Source organism: Calonectris borealis, chromosome 1, assembly GCF_964195595.1.
Source record: "Calonectris borealis chromosome 1, bCalBor7.hap1.2, whole genome shotgun sequence".
Classification (NCBI taxonomy): Eukaryota; Metazoa; Chordata; class Aves; order Procellariiformes; family Procellariidae; genus Calonectris; species Calonectris borealis.
The window spans coordinates 76,196,887-76,218,241 of record NC_134312.1 but is presented as its reverse complement, the minus strand read 5'-3'; the positions used below and the strand labels follow the sequence as shown (position 1 = coordinate 76,218,241).

Here is a 21,355-nt window from a genome sequence, read left to right as displayed (position 1 = left end):
AAATAATAGTGGACTTTTTGTCTTAGGAGCTGAAATCCCGACATGCAAAGTAAAATCTCCTACAACATACAGTATGATTTAACAGTACACAGTGTTTTGTAATTGCTTTTTTTTTTTTTTCTCCTTCTCGGTGTTGTAGAAGTTACCTGGGAGTTATGTACACTAGGTTGTATGATATAGTTCTCACTGTAAATGTTCCCTTTTGAAATGAAAGTAAACACCTTTGCAAGGTGGCTGGGTTTGCTTTGATAAAGACTTGTAACACTTTCTCCTAGGAACAGCAACTCAGGGCTGTGATTAGGGAGCAAATGGGTGAGGACTTTGGGTCAGTGCCAAGGGAAGTTCTACCGCCGGCCGTGTTTTTGTATGAACAAGCTTTGCCACTACGAATAATAGAGGAAGATCAATTGCTATGAAGGGAAGAGGCAATGCAATTAAAAGCTTGGTATAATGATGGCCAATATATGAGAGGCCGAATGGCATATTTGCAGAACTAAAAGCCTTGGCAGCTTAGTTCATGGCTTGAGAGCCAGCACTGTCGCAAATTTCTAGCTGTGTGGGCACAGGCGGTGGGAGGAACGTGTGGCACGGCCTTACTCTAGCGGTTTTGGCAGCACTAACATCGGATAGCTGTGCTTAGCTGGGCCTGATTGTAGTTGAGAGTGCTGCCTGTTTTATCTTAAGTAATGAGAGTTCATTTTTGCTTAGGAAGGGCAAGATTTTCCTTCCCTCTCCTGTTGTGTTAGAAGGGGTGTTCCTACTGTAACACGGTTTCAGTAACTCCTCGCAGACTGTGAAGAGAGGGGTATGTTGCAGGGTGTATCTCAGAGGAGCTAAATCTCCTCCTCTTCCTCCCTGTGTGAAAGAGTAATTCCATTGGATTGACAGTGTTGAAAATGAGAATAGGATCTGCCTTGGTGTCCAGCATCTTCTACAGAGAGGTTGTGAGTTTGACACTTGAATTTACACTCATAAGGGTGGAACAGTTAAGAAACTTTTCTGATCACATGTATGATAGATGAGACTTCCCCCATGTGCTGTTGTGGGTTGGAGAGCTGGAACAAGTCTTAGGTAGTTAGCATCTGCAGATGTTAAACTTGCTCTGGGAATTAGATAGTGAGTAGGACAGCACCGTAAAATAGAAACTGTCTGCTGCTGACCTGACTAAATGGTTAAAAACCCAGACCATGACTTCAGGATAGTTCCCTATACTTTCCCTGCTGACGTTGTGACAGTAATGGGTGAATGACGAGATTACACTGTATTTAAAAATGACATGCAAGGTTGGTAAATTCAACAACCTACACATTGATCCAGTGTGTAATTGGAACGTGCGCTTGGTGTTGATATTGCGGTTGCTATTTCATATTGCAGCACCTTTGGTAGCAGAGGTAAGGGTGACCATACAGCACTGTTGGAAAGGGACTCTCTTTGGAGAAGGCAGCAGGAGAGCTGCGGGTAGAGAGGACACATGCAGTCCTGTATGTTCTTACTAGTCTCACAGCAAAACTCTGATTGCTAATTAATACTTTCCTGTCCCTTCCTCTTGCCAGCTGATATACGTGGGGTGTGAAAGGACAATTACCAACATTTGCTAAGTAAAAGCTTAGCTTTTAGAGCAGTTGATGATTGGGACCGTGCAAGACTAGGTATCATTTATCACTCTAAAAGTAGTCGGATTTGGATGAATCGTGAGCCTCTATTTTCAGTCTATAGGACTGTCACTGGCCCAAAAAAACCCAAAAAGTCTTGAATCAGGGAATTTCACAAAATCTAGTTTATTGCCAATTAACATTAACTTTCGATTATTGATTCCAGTATTGGGAAATAAAGATGAACAATTGAACAAGCACTTAGGGAAGCATCCCTTGGCTTCCCTCCGGACACATCTCTCCCCCTTCCCGGTCCCCAGCCCCCTCGCTGCACGCTGCACCGGGTCCCCGCGGGGAGGGGATGGGGGTCAGTGCGTTGCGACTTGCTTTCCTTTGTGCTCCTCATTTTTCACTCTGCGACTCCCGTGTACCTCCTCCTCTGTTGTCGTTTGCACAGCCACCCCACCCGGGTGATTCCTCTCAGGTGGCCTTCCCTCCCTCCTTACCCGTTTTTCGCCTGGTCTGTTGGATGGTGGTGTTGTTCAGTTTGTGTCACTTTGTTGTTTTTACTGTTAGGTTTTTTTAATCAATTTTAGTGAAGGCGCATGTAGACCTGAACACCACGTTAACCTCCTTGGTGGCTTGCAGCCCTATGCCTGTGCAATCCTTAGTTTCAGCAGTGCCGGAAGGAGCAGGGCAGCCAGATGTATGGCGTACAGAATGCAGGACTGTTTTTTCAAGGTTTCACATGCCTTCAAACAGAGCATCTGTGACGTTGTGCTGCAGCAAAGAGCGCTAATGAAGCAGCAGGCAGTTTTGCATATGGCAGGCTCACAGCCTGGGATTCTTACAGAGGTTGCAGAGAGGTTGCACCGAGTGGGCATGTGTGGGGCGTTGAAGGCTTTAGGGTTAACTCAGATGTTCTGCCACCCTGTTCATGGTATCATTGCCAGCAAGCAGTTTGGTGACCATGTTTAAACACTGGTATCTAGGCATTTCTGGAAAAAGAAAACCAACCAAAGCATACTTACAAATGAAGGAAGTGTCTTTCAATGTTACTTATGAGTATTTCTTTCAATCTTCCGCAGACTGCCTTTTCAAGGTGTGTCCTATGAACCGATATTCAGCCCAGAAGCAATACTGGAAAGCCAAGCAAGCCAAACAAGGAAACCATACAGAAGCAGCACTGCTGAAGAAACTTCAAGTAAGAGACATCTGTATTTGTAATCTTATCTCAATCTGCAGGCTGTAGAATTACAATAGAATGAGAAAGAATAATAACAAGTGCCTTGGGAACCACTGTGATGAGTATTATTATGCCACTGTAGCAACTTTATATTCTCCTTAGCTCTCCTGCCTCCTGACTGGCATTTATTGCCCCTGCCCTGGTTTTTATCTTACTTCGGGCTGGGGTCGTGCCTTTGCTATAAGCAAATACTGCCTTCAGAAGTTTTATAAAGTAAAAATGCAGTTGTTAAAATCAGGAGCGGGCTGTGGCTTAAATCATGCTGTTATTTTAGAAGTCCTTTCCAGGAGTTAGGCAGAGGGGTGGAGAAGGAGATGCTTTCAACGCTTTAGTCTGGAAATTCCCCAGAATTGCAGTTGTCTTTGCTTTCAGTCTAGGTGATTCTTCTCCGAACCATTGGGCAGATTCTATTTTGCATCAGATACAATGTGGATGGAGCAACTCCTCTGTCTCTGAAAAAGAGCTGGCCTGATGTTACAATTGAATGCATAAGATTAAGTGAAAACAAGGTTATTACAAACCTGGTTGATAGTTTCATGTGCAGTGGAGAGGCTGCCAGTGCTTCCAGTTAAAAACAGCAAGGAAGGCACATGGTGTGTGGCTACAGCTAGCCACACAGCAGTTAGAGCTAGGAGCTGAGAGTTTGTTCTGTGGCTGTGTTTGACGCGGACTGTTGTGCTTAGCCTTGATTTTGCAATGTGTGACCTACTAGTTTTGTTTTGTAATATATAAAGTCAATGTATTTGTATGCGCTTCAAAACCCAACAAGTAAAAGGAATGGTGACAGGGAGAAGCTAATCATAGGCCCTTCTTTTTCCTCTTTCAGGATGAAATAAAGCACCTGGAATTACTTTTTGTGCTTGAAAATTTTTAAAGTAGCATGCATCTCAGGTGTGATCCATAAATTGTGAATGAGTTCCTATTCTGGGTAACAAAAAAACCAGAATCACTACACAGGGGCTAGGTGATTATAGTTCAGAAAATTATGCTGCAGCAGGATTCGGGTGCTAGTATTTTCAGTGCAGTAATGCTTGCAGGTTGGAGGAAACGTTTTCAATGTGATGCCATTTCCTTTTTACACTATGTTCCAATAGCTGAATACAGGTACTGATTTTGTAGAGTTTAAAGAAATAATCATTCTCTTGCAGCATGCAGCAGAACTGGAACAAAAGCAGAATGAAAGCGAGAACAGAAAGCTGTTGGGCGAAATTGTAAAATACAGCAATGTCATACAGGTAAACCTATTGAAATCCATCTGCCTTCTCTCAGAGCTGGGAAGGAAACAGTTGTTTCATTTCAAGGTTACAGTGAAAATGAAACCAACCATTGTAATCTGGATTGTCAAAGGTCAGGTAAACAGAACTTGGTGAAGTTTACAATATTGTGTTTTTCTGTCTGTTTTAAAGCCTACCAGAAGTGCTGCATATTCATGTTTAAATAATATGTCATAATATAAATTTTATGTGTATTTTTTGCTGCTGCAATTTAGAATCTGAATGTAAATATGTATCTTTTATTTTCAAGATTTATTTCAAAATCATACTATAGAGGTGCTGTGCAGCTCCTTGTAAATCACTGAAGTCATTTGTACTTCATGACGTATAAATGAGACAGAAGTTATGTTCTTAAGTGCAGTACAACTTTCCTGTAATGGATGAAATTCCTGAAGGTAACACTATTAATGGACCCTTGCCCTACCTGTGTAGTATATGCTATAAAATTGATCACTGACACATTTCTCTCAATCTGAGGTACAGCATCTGTTTTCCTAAACTGCAATATATTTTGATAACTCTCTTCTAGTTTTATTTTGCCTTTATATATGTTACGAAAAATCACTACAGTATGAAAGCCTGCGCCTCCTCTTTTGACTGAAGGGAGAAATTTTTTTAATTATTATTTGTTCACAGCTACTGCACATAAAAAGTAACAAGTACCTCACAGTCAATAAGAGATTGCCGGCTCTGCTAGAGAAGAATGCTATGCGGGTGTCTCTGGATGCTGCAGGGAACGAGGGATCCTGGTTTTATATCCAGCCGTTCTGGAAACTGAGGAGTGAAGGTGACAATGTAAGTGGAAATACTGAATGTGTAAGAGGGAGAAGGCAGAAAGTTTCCAGAAGACACATGATTTCTTTGCTACCAGCATAAATCATAACGGATTAAGTTTAGAAAAAAAATATTTTAAACAGTGCTTGGGACTATTAGCTTTTATGTGTAACTAGAAAGTGTTATCACATTATATGGTCTGGAATCTGAAATGTTGCCACATTCATCTGAGCCTTTGCTGACCTGTGTTGGGGCATCTTTGCTAAGTCCACCCGTTGTGTGCAGATTTACGAAGTTGATAATAAGTCATAGTTTACACTAGAGTAAAAATTTTTTTTTAAAGTTTTTTTTTAAAATATTCTGGGCAACATTTTTTTCAAGAGATCAGCAGAGAATGTCTCTAGGAAATACATCAGGTTTCTTTAAATCTGTATTCCCTCTCAATATGAGAGTGGCATCTATGATTGGAATTGGGTTGGATAGTCTGGTGGGTCTTTTCTGGGTAGGTTTCAGTAGGATTCTTGCGTATGGGTAAGAGGAAGAATATATAGGAGAGCTCTTTGCTGCAGATCTGAGATTTGTGCCATGAGATCAAAACTCCATTCTTCATTCCGTCGGCTGTGGCTTGGTTAAGTGCCCACTGTGGAAAATCCAGATCGGCCTCTGGGAAGGCCACATGATGAACTTGTGTGGTTTTATATTGTAGACCTGGCTGGGAATGTTTGGCCACTCTGCCCTGTGAAGTAATCAGTGAAAGAGCCCTCTCAGGATTGCAGACAGGAATGCCTGTTTTCTTGTGTATTTTCTCTCATTAACTTTGTGGTTACCCAGCTCTTGGGATGCTCTCCAGGATGAGTGTGGTTGCTTGCAGCTCCTTTTGGCAATCTGTTGTGGGGAGGGGAAGGACTGCATTCCCCGCTCCTGGTCAGAAGTCCCTAAAGTCATAGTCTTTCCCTGCTACGCGCAGTGATCAGAAGGGTATGTGAAAAGCTCCCCTTTTCCCCAAGCCTGTTGCAGAGAAAAGCAGCAAACATGAGTAGCCCTCTGGGGCACCTCTGCACGGCTTTTCAGCTGGGGAAAAGAAGTGTTGTGGATCAAACATAAACCTGGTATTCCTTTCCCTCTTTGGAAAGAAAAAAAAGGTGACTTATTGCTTTAAGGTTTTGGCTTAATTTCTTAGAATAACATCAGTTCAGCATCTTCTTAATTTCTCATGCCCTCGTGCCTGGGAAATAAGTGCATGTCATGCTCTCCAGAGTGAGAACCTGGGGTTCCCAGATTGTGATCTGCAAAACCTTCGTGAGCCCTTACAGCTGAGAGCAGCAGAATGATCTTAAGCCTTATAAGTCATCCTCAGTACTATAGAGTTTTTGATTCAATTTTACACTATTATGGGCACATAAGAGTTTGAAAGTGGTTTTGCTGGTCTGAAAAGTTTGCAGATCATCGCAGTGATCGCTGTAACATCCCACTCCGCAGACCTCTCTCCTAGTTTGTTCCCTGAAGGGCTGTATTTGACAGGCTCTGAGCTACAAGGCCCGTGTGGGAAACTGTCAGGTTTACTCCTAACTTAATGGCCTCCTTTGGAACCTGCCTGCTGCTCATTTTCTGTCACCAGGTGTTGCCTTTCAGAGCTGGGAGCTTGCCATTATATTTTACAGAGAAAGTCTCGAGAGCCAGGTTTTTCCTCCTTTCTACCAGGCCCAAACAGATCTGATAATTTTGTTTGCAAACTTCCAGTGCTAAACATTAGTCCTTTGGTAGCTTTCTCGTACCTGCTCTGGCACATTTCCACCCCTTCAACAGTTACAGAAACCGGGCAGCTGTTGTAAGGGGGGCAGGGGTAGCAAGTGATGGGGGAAATCCTTCACTTGCCTCTCACAGACGGAGAGAGGCTCCAGCCTTGTACCCACTCCTTCCCGCCCAGTTACTCCCAGACGTGCTCATTAAAAGGCTAGTTTCTGGGGGACTCATCTACAAAGCACCTAATACCACATAAGCTGGGGCCACTTTACCCACTCAATAGGTTAGCTTTTAAAGGACTTAATATTTTTTTGTATACTTTTCTTCTTCTGACCTCTCAGTGCATGGAGTTAGCTTGATATATCAGGCCCTTATTCTGTTTGGAAACTTTGGGGTTTTTTTATTTTCAGTTTCTGTGCTATAACGGGGAAATTCCCTAAGGAAACACATTTTAGAAAGTCTTTAGAACAGTAGAAGTGAATATTGAATTACTGCTTGGATGACTGCTATTCTGTCAGATAACCCAGGTGAGGTAGATCTAAATATGCCATATATCCTAAAAGAAAAGAAGATGGTTTAGTCTGGAGGAAGCTGTGATATAGGAAGTCATGTGTGTGACTTTTCTGGTAAGTCATCACAGTTGTTTAGCCCTGTGAAATATTTTAAAAATTATTTTTCTCAAGGAGGGTTAGCTTAGCTTCATTAGCAACTGAGTAGTTACGTGAGCCAATGAAAGTAATGAAGAAATATGGCTGAAAATTCAACAGTAATTGGCATAACTGTAATATTTTATGCAAACTTTTATTAAGCATATACCAGCTCTCCTTCAATGGAAGATGTGACTGATTAAGGCTAGAGCTGGTTCCAGTTTGACTGAATAGCAGGATTAGCTCTGTGTGGATTGCATTTTCAGTTGTCTGCCATTTTAGTGGTTTGAAAGCTTGATCTTGCAGCATGCCAAGGAAGGTGGTCTCGGGCTTGGGGAATGCCCAGCCGTCTATGGGAAAGTTCTGTTAATCCTCCCGATCTTTGAAGTGTGTCAGCAGTGCCACTGGCAGATGTGGTTATAACATAAAAACAATGGAGACGGAGTAGCAGAGCCTTCGGCGTGCCTGGTAATCTACTTGGATAGTTAGTCTGAACTGAAATCACTGCTACTGCATCTTCACAGCTAATATAACCTTTTGTAACTGCCAGTCTTTGTGATATACTACACCTCTACTACAGTATTTGCTCCTACTTCTTGATTGCAGTGCAGATGTAGCTGTCACGTGGGCTTACTGAGTTTATATGAATGACAGAATCGCTCTAAGTGATGCCAGCGCTGGTCCCCCACCCAGGAGACAGAACGCACTCAGCTTTGACTAAGGCTCTTCCCACTCTCAATGTACCCTCTCCACCAAGACATGGACAAGTAGGGTTGCATGAATTTAGAAATTACCTTGTGCGGGAAGAACTCCACTGCATCTGAGACTGCAGGACCTTGTAGGTTTATCTTGAATTCACAAGCTGAATTCTCATTGGCTTCACTATGAATTTAATCATTCTTTGGAAGTTTCTTATCTAGACCAGAAAGGATAAGAGTTTTGTCAAAGGAATCAGGAATGAAATCCTCAAAAGCTGTGTGTCTGATGCAACTTTAACAAACTCATGTCTGTATGTAAGGAAGAAGTCCCAGAGACCTGTTGAACTATTACCCACTGCTGGTCTACAGCATACTGTGGCTGGCTGTGCCCAAGGGTAGCTAAGGAAGAGGAGAAAGAGCTGGTGTCAATTTTAATTTTGCAGAGCAAAAACTTGGGAATACATGGCTCTGTCTTCTATAATCTCCATATAGTACAATTCTAGAGGCAGAAATATGGGCACGTGGGCATGCAAGTGTGCTGGCTCCGGTGTTCTGGGCATGCTGGGGCATAATTTGGAGCCAGAAATCAACTGGGTAGAGGACGGGAGGAACTCAAAAGAGCAGACTTGCAGCTTGCCCAAGGCAGCCGTGTATAAAAGAACAGATTTCCCTCTTCACTTTGCTTTTATTTTACGTATCGCTGGTGGAGGGTGTATAGGAAACAAGCGCTGTGAAATTGCCTCTACCCCTTCCGTCCCAACTACCTATGGAGGTTTGAAGCAAGAAGAAAACGAAGAAAGGAAAAGAACATAGGATATCTCGTTGCGTCTGTGGCAGGTGGCAGAGCTGGCCAGCATTGAGGGCAGGTTACTGATGTGGACTTGGAGCAGGGTAGGAGACTGAGACGGAAACTGTGACCCCACATAACAGTTCTTCCTCAGATGTGTGCCTACAGCAGAGTAGCTGTGTATGTCTCCTTTCCTCTGGTTGCTTTCATGGTAGTCACAAGCTTGCATTCAAAGATACCTTCCCCCTGCCCCTCCTTTTTTTTTCCTTTTTAAATAAGATGCTCGATGTGCTCTCTTACTAATTAAGTTCTTATAGTCCTGGTGTACTTGCAATAATTTTGAAGTCCTGATTCCACTTTGCAGGATGCAAGCCTGATGGTTTTTTGATTAATGAATTGTCTGGTCATAACTTCTTAAAATGGGCTGTAAGTAATGTCTGTGTGAAGCATGGCATGCAGGAATGTATTGCATAAATAATGTATCTTAAAGGCATCTTGTTATTATTTTGGTTCCATTAGTGAACTTTTTCTCATTACTTGGATCAAATAGGATTTCAATGTGTAGTCTGAGCATGATGACACTGTCTTTTGCTGCTGTTTATTTTAGCTGTGTTGGTAAAGAACAGGCAACCTTCTTTTTCACCTCTGCAATAAGTGGGCCAAATTCACCTGTCTTGAATTTACACGAGGTTGAATTGGACTCTGCTTTTTCATAGGAAATGTGCTGATCAATGCAGAAAGCATTTTTGTTTATTTGTGTTCCAAAAGAAAGCATGGCTTGCGCAGCATTTCATATAGCAAAAATCACATGTAGCCACTTGTCTTCATGTGTGTGTGTGCCTAAAATTGCTGTGAACAACATAAGCAAATCAGGACCCAGTGCCAACCAATCTATGTGGACTGAATTTTTTTTTTAAAATTACTTATTTTTTCCCCCCTCGCAGGCATGAATTGAATTCTCCATATGCATGTCTCAAGCACTTTTTAGGCCAAAGACATTTTCATATATTGTTTTTCCCTGTCTATATAGGTAAAGAATTGCAAGGGCATGGGAATTTGCTTGCAGGGAGTCAGCTAGGAATTCCTCTCGCAGAGAGAAGGCTTCTCAGGTGATGTACCTGCTGCCTGTGCTGAGCTCCAAACGCCATTTAGGGAGTAACAGCAGAGGGAATGGAGTGTGTTCGCCTCTCTCTGAATTTCCAGTGATTTATGTTCCTTTCCAGATTGCAGTCATACAGTCTAAATCTCAGAACTCCTGAGCCTGTCATGACATTTGCCAGAAGATGGTCCACAGAACTGGGGAGTCACTGGGCTAAAGAAGTCTTGTCATAGGCAAATTTTTAAGGCTTTTGTGAAATGAAAGACACTTTGATGGGAGAAGGTTGGCTGACAGCAAGGGAGGGAAAAGTGTCTTACTGTCTGACTACAGATTATTTTCTAAGCTTTCTCTGCCTTTTGGCTGGCAGTATATATGGGATAAAGAGTAGTTAATGTAACTTTTAGATGAACTGAACTGCTCTTGGAATTCATAGGTTCATATCTATTTCATGTTCTTGAGTTTCTGCTGAACCAGGTGACATGCTTACTGAGAATGCGAGGATTCATTAGTGTGAAATCTTGAACCCAAGCAATTGCAGAGGCACGGGCAAACAGAGCTGGTGTGTGAATTGTCTGCAAATAAATTCACTGAGTGCCATTCCTAGAGCATGCATTTGAGTAATTTTCTAAAAATATAACATTACTTCATTTTATTGGATAATTACATAGGTTTAAATTGCATTTTATTTCTGACTTCCAGGTTGTTGTGGGAGATAAAGTTGTTCTCATGCCAGTCAATGCAGGGCAACCTCTACACGCCAGCAACATTGAGCTTCTAGATAACCCTGGCTGCAAAGAGGTGAGTTCAGTGGAGGGAGGAGGGGTAACTGCTGATCTGAGCTGTATTATACATTGTTCTTTACTGGTAACCAGAACCCACCATGAGACCACCATGGGCTAGATGCCAGTATTAAACTTTGGTTCCAGCTTGGCCTCAAGAAGCCAAGATGAAATATACTTATTCTTGGCGCAGTTCTGCCTGGCACTGAAAGCTTTGTGAGGTTTGCTTGAGTATCTGAAACTCTGACTGATAAGAGTAAGTCCTCTTAGAATCATAGAATCATTAAGGTTGGAAAAGACATCTAAGATCATCGAGTCCAACCGTCAACCCAACACACCATGCCCACTAAACCATGTCCCTAAGCGCCTCATCTACACGTCTTTTAAATACCTCCAGGGATGGTGACTCCACCACTTCCCTGAGCAGCCTGTTCCAAGGCCTGACCACTCTTTCAGTAAAGAAATTTCTCCTAATGTCCAATCTAAACCTCCCTTGGCGCAACTTGAGGCCATCTCCTCTCGTCCTGTCGCTAGTTACTTGGCAGAAGAGACCAACACCCACCTCGCTACAACCTCCTTTCAGGGAGTTGTAGAGCGTGATGAGGTCTCCCCTCAGCCTCCTCTTCTCCAGACTAAACAATGCCAGTTCCCTCAGCCGCTCCTCATAAGACTTGTGCTCCAGGCCCTTCACCAGCTTCGTTGCCCTTCTCTGGACACGCTCCAACACCTCCATGTCCTTCTTGTAGTGAGGGGCCCAAAACTGAACACAGTATTCGAGGTGCGGCCTCACCAGTGCCGAGTACAGGGGCACGATCACCTCCCTGCTCCTGCTGGCCACACTATTTCTGATACAGGCCAGGATGCTGTTGGCCTTCTTGGCCACCTGGGCACACTGCCGGCTCATGTTCAGCCGGCTGTCAACCAGCACCCCCAGGTCCTTTTCCTCTGGGCAGCTTTCCAGCCACTCTTCCCCAAGCCTGTAGCGTTGCCTGGGGTTGTTGTGGCCGAAGTGCAGGACCCGGCACTTGGCCTTGTTGAACCTCATACAGTTGGCCTCAGCCCATTGATCCAGCCTGTCCAGGTCCCTCTGCAGAGCCTTCCTACCCTCCAGCAGATCAACACTCCCGCCCAACTTGGTGTCATCTGCACACTTACTGAGGGAGCACTCGATCCCCTCGTCCAGATCATTGATAAAGATGTTGAACAGGACCGGCCCCAGTACTGAGCCCTGGGGAACACCGCTCGTGACCGGCCGCCAACTGGATTTAACTCCGTTGACCACAACTCTCTGGGCTCGGCCGTCCAGCCAGTTTTTTACCCAGCGAAGAGTGCACCTGTCTAGGCCGTGAGCCGCCAGCTTCTCTAGGACAATGCTGTGGGAGACAGTGTCAAAGGCTTAACTGAAGTCCAGGCAGACCACATCCACAGCCTTTCCCTCATCCATGAGGCGGGTCACCTGGTCATAGAAGGAGATCAGGTTGGTCAAGCAGGACCTGCCTTCCATGAACCCGTGCTGGCTGGGCCTGACCCCCTGGTTGTCCCGGACATGGCTCATGAGCGCCCTCAAAACGAACCGCTCCATAATCTTCCCCGGCACCGAGGTCAGGCTGACCAGCCTGTAGTTCCTCGGATCCTCCCTCCGGCCCTTCTTGTAGATGAGTGTCACACTGGCAAGCCTCCAGTTGTCCGGGACCTCCCCAGTTAACCAGGACTGCTGGTAGATGATGGAGAGTGGCTCGGCAAGCTCCTCCGCCAGCTCCCTCAGTACCCTCGGGTGGATCCCATCCGGCCCCATAGACTTGTGAGCGTCCAGGTGGCGTAGCAGGTCGTTAACTGCTTCCTCTTGGATTATGGGGGGTTTATCCTGCTCACCATCCCTGTCTTCCAGCTCAGGGGGCAGCAGCTCTTCTAATAGCTCTTTAGGTCGTCTTTGGTAGGCTGTCAACAGAGTAGCATTTTGCCCACTGAATCTTCTCATCAACATCAACATCATTATTATTAACACATGAGGGCTTCAGGAGCCACGTTAGGAACTGTACAAATATGTAGCTGAGCCATGTCCCCTGCCACCCTAGATGTGGTGTGGTCTTTTAGAAGAACAGAATGTCTCAAAAAGAAAAGAACACCCTTAAGACTATAATTGCGGGTTTTTTTTTTTCCCCCAAAGGTAAATGCTGTCAACTGTAACACAAGCTGGAAAATAACTTTGTTCATGAAATTCAGTAGTTATCGAGATGATGTACTGAAAGGAGTAAGTATGATTTTTTTTAATTGTTTTTTGAATCTGAAAAATCATGCCATATTTGACTGTAGAGAAATATTACATGGTGAATAAAAGAAGAAATGAGAGCTTTATGGAGCTGTTGAAGATCCCTCACTACTGTCCTTCAACAGGCGGAATATTTTTCCTTTGTGTTAATTGTCTTACTAAGTGAAATTGTCTGGATTGTGCTAGCTTCCAGCCCCTTTTCCCTTCCCAGAGGCAACTGAGGATCCATGAGAAAAGGTGAAGTTCAAGCCCAGAATGATGAGGGCTCTCACAGAATAGCTGTGACACTTCAGTTTATGCCAAGATGCTAAAAGCAGGTATAACAAGCTTACCAGAAGGGAGTGAGGCATGAAAGATGACAATAGCTTTAATAAGATGACGTAGCTTTAAATGTTGAGGGATTGCACAGCTTCATGCCTCCAGATCACTCCCTGAGATCATTTACATTTTCATTTTAAAGAAATAAATTTCATTTGTCTTCACTTGTACCTTAATAAGTCATTATCAACTGGCTATTTTTCAGTAGGTATCAAGATACCAGCAGTTTTTGACGAAAAATTTGAAAGGGAAAATGGTGTATCTGTGTGGACCCATTTGGGGATAGTGTTTCAAGCCTTGGGTAGAGGCAGAAGGAAGCAAAAATGATGCCAGCAGAAGAAATAGAGAGGGGGCATTGGTTTTGGTTGCAGAGTAGAAGAGATGAGGTAATACGATGTTAGAAATATCTGTTCACTTTCCCTAAATACTAAGAGAAATTAGAAATAAAAAATCCACTTAGTAAAGTTAGCTAAGAATTAAAAATCACCTTTAGGTTAATTGTTGCCCACTGTTCATTGCAGTGCTCTGAAACAAGTTCTGTTTTCACAAAAGTGCATGGGTCTCCTGCAGGACTGAATTCTCTCATTTGATTTCCAGACTCGGTGCGGAGATTGTATGCTCTGCACTTGGTACCTGCTCCAGCAATGGGAAACTAATAAATGTTTTCTTCGCATCAGCTATGTTGACATCACTAGAGCTAGTACAGATATAGAGGATGAGTCTAGCAGCTCTGCCTACCACTTAATAATGCTTCTTTTTCATATTACTTTAGGGAGATGTTGTTAGGCTGTTTCATGCAGAGCAAGAGAAGTTTCTGACCTGTGATGAATATGAGAAGAAACAACATATTTTCCTTCGTACTACATTACGTCAGTCAGCCACTTCTGCAACAAGTTCTAAAGCACTGTGGGAAATAGAGGTATTTTTTTTCTTTTTATAAATATTTTAGGACCTGAAGACCAGGGTTCAGTAAAAATACTTTACCACAACATGAATCGTTCTTAGCCTCTTGATATCATCATACACCTCCCCGTAACTATTATTATTTTATGAAGCGGTTTGTGTAGGATGAACACTGAAGAGATGCTTTATTGCTGTGCATGTGTGGAGAGAGGATGTCTTCTTACTATATTTACCTGCGCTAAAATGACGAAGAGTCAAATTCACACTTGACGTAAATGGTGCCATTTTGTCAAAGCTGGTCGAATGACACTCACATATCCTGAGTTCTGAGTGTTTATATTTGACTTCACGCACAATATAGAAAATTGAAATTCATGACTGACAAGAAGTCTCACAAATGTGATCTGAGTCCATTCTTCTGCAACAGGGCACATCAACATGTGTTTAAAGTTAGGCTGAATAAAGGTGGTGTTGCTGAATGGGGGTGATTTTGAGATGACTAGCAAATATATTTTTGTTTAACTGAGGAACATTGGAAACTGGTATGTCTCAAACCCTTGCTATTACAGTAATGTAATTCCTATACCCAAAAGTTCTTATGTGCTGAACAAACTTTGTGCATTTAAAACAGAGCTCCTCACTCAGGCAAATGGTTGATTTTTGTCCGAGTAAGGACTGTATGGAATAGAGTCTATTGCAGTTGTAGTTATTTGAGATTACTCCTTAAGAGAGACAGGCACTGCTAGGTTTGAAGGTAGCAAATGACCTATAACTCAGTCAAGGGGAAGAAGAAATAACCTGGGATATTTCAAATGATACGGGGATATTTTATCACTTGAACGAAAATTTATCAGAAGCCCCTACTGTTGTCAAAAATAGAGCTGGTATGTGGTGAAACAAGGTCAGAGGGTTTGAGTTTTGCTATTAAGCAGTGCCTGTGTAAGTGTAGAGCAGCTCCACTTTCTTGAGCTCCAGATTTACACTATGTCACTTTAAAGCGAAATTTGGCTCATCGTGTTTGCAGGGAGGAGATTAATGAAAACATGGAAAGTAATAGGAGGAGTATTTCCCGGCACCTGGCAAAAAATAGTTGTAAGTAGTTGTTATCTATGGTGGGCTTAGTGTGAGCACAGAATTCCTCTCTCTGGTAGACTATTTGTAATTATGTAGTTTACATATTTTTATTTGGAATGATCTGTAAGAAATGTCGGTGATCTAAGTATGATCTTCAGGAGCAGGATTAAAATCTGTACTTTTTCTTTCAGGTTGTCCATCATGACCCTTGCCGGGGTGGGGCAGGACAGTGGAATAGCTTATTTAGATTTAAGCATTTGGCAACTGGAAACTATTTAGCTGCAGAGGTAAGAATGTCAATTAAACAAGTGGTTGCGTGCTGCCTAACCAAGTACTATACATGTCCTGCAAATTCAGAAATGCCATAGTAGGTAAGTCCACGATGTAGGTCTCTGAAAAGATCTCACATCAGGTCTGAATGGGGAAAACTGGATGTGCGCTGCTGTGTCATGCTGTGTTGCTGCATCCAAGGGTTGCAAGGAAAATTTTCTGAACTACAGGACACTAGTAAGTGAGTTCAAGACGTATAACCTTAATTTCAACTGTGCTGTTGAATCTTGAATCTGCTGTTTGTTGTCATGGCAGCCAGGGCAAACACCACAGTTAAATATCCACCATATTTACACTGAAAATCCATGGATTCATTTATCTCTATGCTCTTGTTTGTCCTTGATTTTTGGAGTAGTGTTGTGATTGGTCAAATATTTTTCTTTGCTGGCTCAGGCAGCCATATACAGATTAAAGCTTTTAAAGTGGAACTGAATGCAAGGTAATCGTTGAGCTTGATCAGAGAAGTCTGTGTGCAGGCACTAGAACAGATACTTTAAACTGCTCTAATTCAGGAGTTGTCATTCCTTTTTTTCCCGCGCAGGCTCTAGACTTCTTGAAAAAATGTTCCTATGGTGCTGATTCCAGTGTGTTGATCTCTGCCAGCCAGCATGTGGTCCAAGGCATCTCTGTGTTCTGTAGAAACTTGGGGAAGGACAAACAGTGGATTGTGATTATAGCAGGTTGCAGTGTTCTTCTGTTGCACTCTTGTCTTTTTACTAAAAAAAAAAATGGAATAAAGAAGGGTGTGAGGAAATCTTGCCCCTTTTGGTGGAACAGAAGGTCTGGGAGGAGGAGGATCTTGCAACTTGTCTGGTTATATCTGGTACTTTATGTCAAGGCAAAATAGTGTTGTGACTCCCCAAAAGAGCAGCTTAATATCTTTTAAGACCCATAATTGTCTTTAAAAGTAAAATAGGGCTCTTGGCAAGCTGGAAGAGAGCAGATAATACCAAGTTTATGAAATGGGAGAGCCTTGGATTTTTCCCTGGTTGCAAGAAGCCGTGAACTTTTTAAGTCATATCAAATCCATATTAGAACTGGTCCAAGTTATATCAATGGAATGAAAAGTAGGTTTTTTTCCCACTGATTTAGTTAAGTCTGTGCAGGATTGCCCTTTTGACTTAGGCTTGCAAGCATGAGTGTGAAAATTTACAACTACAAGAGCCAGTTATAAATCACTATATGTTAGGGAAACCCTGAAAAAAGACTTGCTCTAACTGGATTGAGTTACGTTTGCAGCAGCGCAACTTCCATATGCAGACAAGTCCTTAATGTTCCCAGGACGCTGCTTTCACTTTCCAGCTCCTGTCACAGCCTGCACTCATTTCAGGGTGAGAGCAAACAGGAGCTATCAAACCTTTACTTATTTCTAATTATGTCAAAACCGGTGTCAAAACATGAACATTGGACCACCAGGACAGATACTGATACTATTTTCCATCTAAGACTGAATGTAATTTGGATCTTTTAATTGGTTTTAGCAGTGTCTCACAGTGTAAGTTAGAATCCTGATAGGCCTGAGTGGTGAAGAGCATCATCCCTTTAAAGGCAGTGGGCCAACGTGCCTTAACTGCTCTGCTCTACGCTGCTGCCTCCACGCTGCCGCAATACTTTGGCTTGGCTGAAGCCAGCTGGCTTTATTGTGTAGTTAATAGTGGCTAATAATAGCTAATTTTCAAGTGGCAACCAGTCCTCCCACCTAAGAGAGTTACTTTTTCCCCTCTGCTTACAGTGAGGGATGCTCCTAGTAGAAAGATTTTATTCAGACTAGCTAGGCTGATGGAGAGTCAGGAAAAGCATCAAGCACTCTGACTGATGGGCTTCCTTCTCCCACCATACGTCATCTGCTCAGGGATTTTCAGGAGAAAAATCTTCAGGTGAAGAGGTGTCACACTACACTGAATGTCAAACCTGAGCTTAGGTCCTTTCTACCTCTGGAAAGGAAATACCCGTCAGGAAGACTCGTAATATGGAGAGTACAATTGGCACAGTAGAGTGGAAGCTGGAAGAGCATTTGGGTTGAACAGAGGTGATACGCTGTGACTGGAGAGCAGCATTAGCTACTGTATCTATGAAGTATAAAATACCTGCTGGTGGAGATATTAAAGGTACCGCTGTAATAAAAACCTGTGAACTGTATTTTACATGGTTCACATGTCAGGCACAACACACCAGCCAGACATACACGTCAAAGATTTATGAACAGGCAGGCAGACACCTAATGTGCGTGAGCTGACTTTAAATCAATTGGGCAAAGCTTACTGAACACTTATCTGTGCTCTTGCAGCACAGGAAGATTACTCATGGCATGGATTATCAACAGCGTCACACATTGCCATGACCTCATTTTGTTTAAGCTTCCATGATAAAGATATCTAGAGTGGAATAATAAATACAAACACATAAACAAAATTCACAAATCTTTTAAGCATTCTGTTGTTGGTTAATGATACAATTTCTGTCAGAGTTTGAGCTATTGTAAATCAGAATTAATCACTGTTTATAACCATCTTTTCCTTACTTCATCCTTCTGTAAATCAGCTTGATGTGTACCATGGAGACTTCTGCAGTGGCATCTAGCATGGGTCAAGTCTCAGACAATGAGCAGAAGTGTCCTTCACCTGGATGTCTCCTTTTGCTCCTCCGCAGTTAGGCTTGTACCGTGTGTGAGCAGTGCTGTGCCTCCTCTTTTTCTCTGAGGCTTCCTGTGCCAGACGTAACTGGTCAGCTTGATTTGTGACTCAGTGGGTCTGAGCCGTGTAATGAAGGGATGCCACTGCAGCTTGTTAAGGCCAGGGGGATGATCTGGGGACTAAGAAAATTCAAGACAGTTGCCCCAAAGAATTCAGGAATTTAAAATGAATAAACTTAAAGATGTTTCAATACTACAGTAAGTAAGTGTAAAAAAAAAAAAAAAGTGAGGCAATACATTTAGTTGTTCAGTAAATAGAACATATAGGTGAGTACTTGTAAATCTAATTCTTAGAAACTTGAGAGAATGAAGTCAGGATGTGTAAGTCCTAAATTCGATGTTCCCAAGAATCACAGTTGTCCAGCTTTTGTTATCTTTCAAAGATTAAGGGTCCTCTGATACCTCTGACTTTTGACACAGTCTCAAGTAGTACCATTTCCTTTAATCCTCTTTCCACTTGGCATTGCTTAGGCTAATTTTCATTAATATGCTTTGAAGTTCCTTAAGACCTACTAATACCATAGAACAACCTAGACCCTACTACCAGACTGTGGGCTGAAGGTGAGCCACCCTGAAAGACCCACTACTAAAAGTGACCCAGTGGAAGACATTTGCTAATTGCATATGGCTGCATTGTCATTCCCCTGCTACTACGCACATCCTGGGGACATAGTCTGACACATCAGATGCATGTATGCTCTCACATAATTACTTAAGGCACAGGAGGGATATGCTGAAGAAAGGGTTTCACGTTTGGTGGTAAGACTTGGGACATCGGAAATCTGGATAGGTGGTAATGTCTCCTATGTGTCCAGCATTTGGAAACCTGAAGCCACTGGCTCAGACATTCCCAAAACATTGAGATCATAAAAAAGTGGAACCAAACACTCAGCTGAAAAATTGGAAAGAGAAATTCTCTTCTTTGGAGACAGTGGGAGTTCTGCTGTTAGTGTCAGAAGGGCTTGATTTCACCTGAAAGAGCTGAGCCAGATCCTTAGCAGGAGATTTAGACACTAAGCCACCAGTTAAGATCCAGGCTGCCGAGTTTTATTCTCATCTTCACAGAGTCAGCAGTCTTTCAGAAAAAGTTCTGTAGAAGATTCTTTTTTTAGCCCTGGTTACAGCAAAATGACCCAAGTTATTTTGAAGTTTTATATTTATAAAGAGAGGCTGTAAGGTTAGGTGAAAATTGAATGCTTCAAAGTACAAAGACTTTCCCAATTTTTTTTGGAAGTCTTTTCAGTGCATGTACCGCATGTAGAACGCACCCAAATCTATCTGTCTGTGTGTGGGAGCGAGCTGCAATTTACTTGAACAGCCTTTCAAATGCTGCAGGTTGGGACCACGCAGCTGTGCCTTTCTCATGAACACACCTAACCTTTTCAATATTCTAATCGCCAGGGTAAAAGTCTCTTTGAACTGAATATCAGCTTACCGATTGTGCTGAACCAAAACATGCACATTTAATGTTGTTCTCCATGTGTATAGCAGCTCCAGTTCTGTGATTTCTAAACTGGATAATCTGTACCGAAACTATAAACACTTGCTGTATGAGGATGTTAAACAGAAATGTGTGTCCCCATGCATACATATATGCACACACAAGAAATTCAGGGTAAGTCTGCCATTTCATATTAAACTTCTCAGGTGAGATGGATGTTGCTAAAATAATCACAAAATATATATGTAAATATCAAATCACATGCTAGTCTCAGATATTGCAGTAGACAATAGATAAACCACAGTACGTTGCTTATGAAACGTTGTGAACGTACATAATCACAGTGAAGAATTTGTAAGGAAAAATCTGTGATAATTCTGTTTTACTTAGTTGAATAGACTAAACTGGAGTTACTAGATACCTTGGCCAAGATATGGCAGTAAATCTGGTGAGGTAATTGTCTTTAACACTGAATTAACTATACTATATTAAATGAATTAAGGTAATGCAGGTAAGATGGCAGCCTTAATGTTTACCTTCTGTGATTCTATAAAATTGTGGCCATAAACAAGGTTTCAAATTATTACTGTGTCTTCCAAGGTAGTGCATAGAGTGCTGGTGTTGCTCCAAAAGGTAATCTGTCCTGAAATAATTCTAGACAAAAGAGGAGAGTGACAACAGGCTGGCCAGTGCAATAGGTTGAAGCAATGAGCTCAGGCAGAACCTGTAGTATGCTTCATTCATTAAACCAAATTGTTGCTCATATAAAGGCCGTCATTCACTAAAGCTCTCGAGAGTAGCCTTGTCTTTGAAGTCAGTGGAACATGAGCATTTATGTGCTCAGGGGTCAAGGGTCTCTCAGATACTGACCTGATGGGTTTGGACTTCCTCTAACAGCTTTCACTTGTGCAGCCACCCCCTGGGCTTCTTTGACCATTGTAGGACTGAAGCCTTCACAACAACCACTTTTAACTTCTATATGTGAATATACTTCATAAATGGCTTGTACAGGATAATTGGGCTGGCAAGCTCTTTAGCACCTATTCTGGTGATGGACAAGTCACAGAGATAAAGCTGTCCACTAGCTAGCTGCTTAGGGCAGAAATAGCAATCTGATATGCATCCCTCATGGGTGTCCCACTGGAAAACTCCTCTGGCTTTCTCATAGGGTTCGCTTTCTTCTTTCTGCAAGAGTGGAAGTGCGGGGTTTAAGCTGTAAAATGGATCAACTCTGGTCAGAGTTTTGTTCTAAACTCTTTTGTTAAAATCCCACATGAAACATACTTCCAGCTTTGGGGTTATTTTAGTACTGGATGCTCAATGGAGTTTTTTTTGAAGGTAGGAATGATTGAAGCCAGTTGGCCTGAGCAGCACAGGGTTGCATGCACATGAGATGAAATGACTATTCTATGAATATTCTAAACTGAACAGGAAGTCCAACTCACCAAGGCTGTAATTCAGTGGTAAGAGCACTTCAGTGACAATGTAGGCTTGCAGAAATGTCACGTTTCCGCAGGTATTTGATTGCGGTCCCGTGACGCAATGTGCCGTCTCTGAGGTGGTGTTGGCACAGACTGCACGTTGCAGGGAAGAGGGAATAGTCTGTGCTGTGAACAGGGTCGCTGAGCTAAGGCATGGAGGCACAAGTGTTTGGGGTGGGTTAACAGGAACTGCTGAAGCCAGTGTCAA

The 21,355-nt window shown here is 42.6% G+C and overlaps 1 protein-coding gene across 1 annotated transcript in view; it reads left to right on the top strand.

Moving 5' to 3' along the window:
* The window catches only part of ITPR2 (inositol 1,4,5-trisphosphate receptor type 2), a 262,261-nt gene that overhangs the window by 39,117 nt on the left and 201,789 nt on the right, over positions 1-21,355 (top strand). The window contains exons 3-9 of the mRNA XM_075161128.1: positions 2,681-2,796; positions 3,987-4,073; positions 4,749-4,907; positions 10,560-10,658; positions 12,807-12,890; positions 13,999-14,145; positions 15,395-15,490. Coding sequence (XP_075017229.1) covers positions 2,681-2,796; positions 3,987-4,073; positions 4,749-4,907; positions 10,560-10,658; positions 12,807-12,890; positions 13,999-14,145; positions 15,395-15,490 — 788 coding nt within the window. The remainder of the gene's footprint in view (positions 1-2,680; positions 2,797-3,986; positions 4,074-4,748; positions 4,908-10,559; positions 10,659-12,806; positions 12,891-13,998; positions 14,146-15,394; positions 15,491-21,355) is intronic.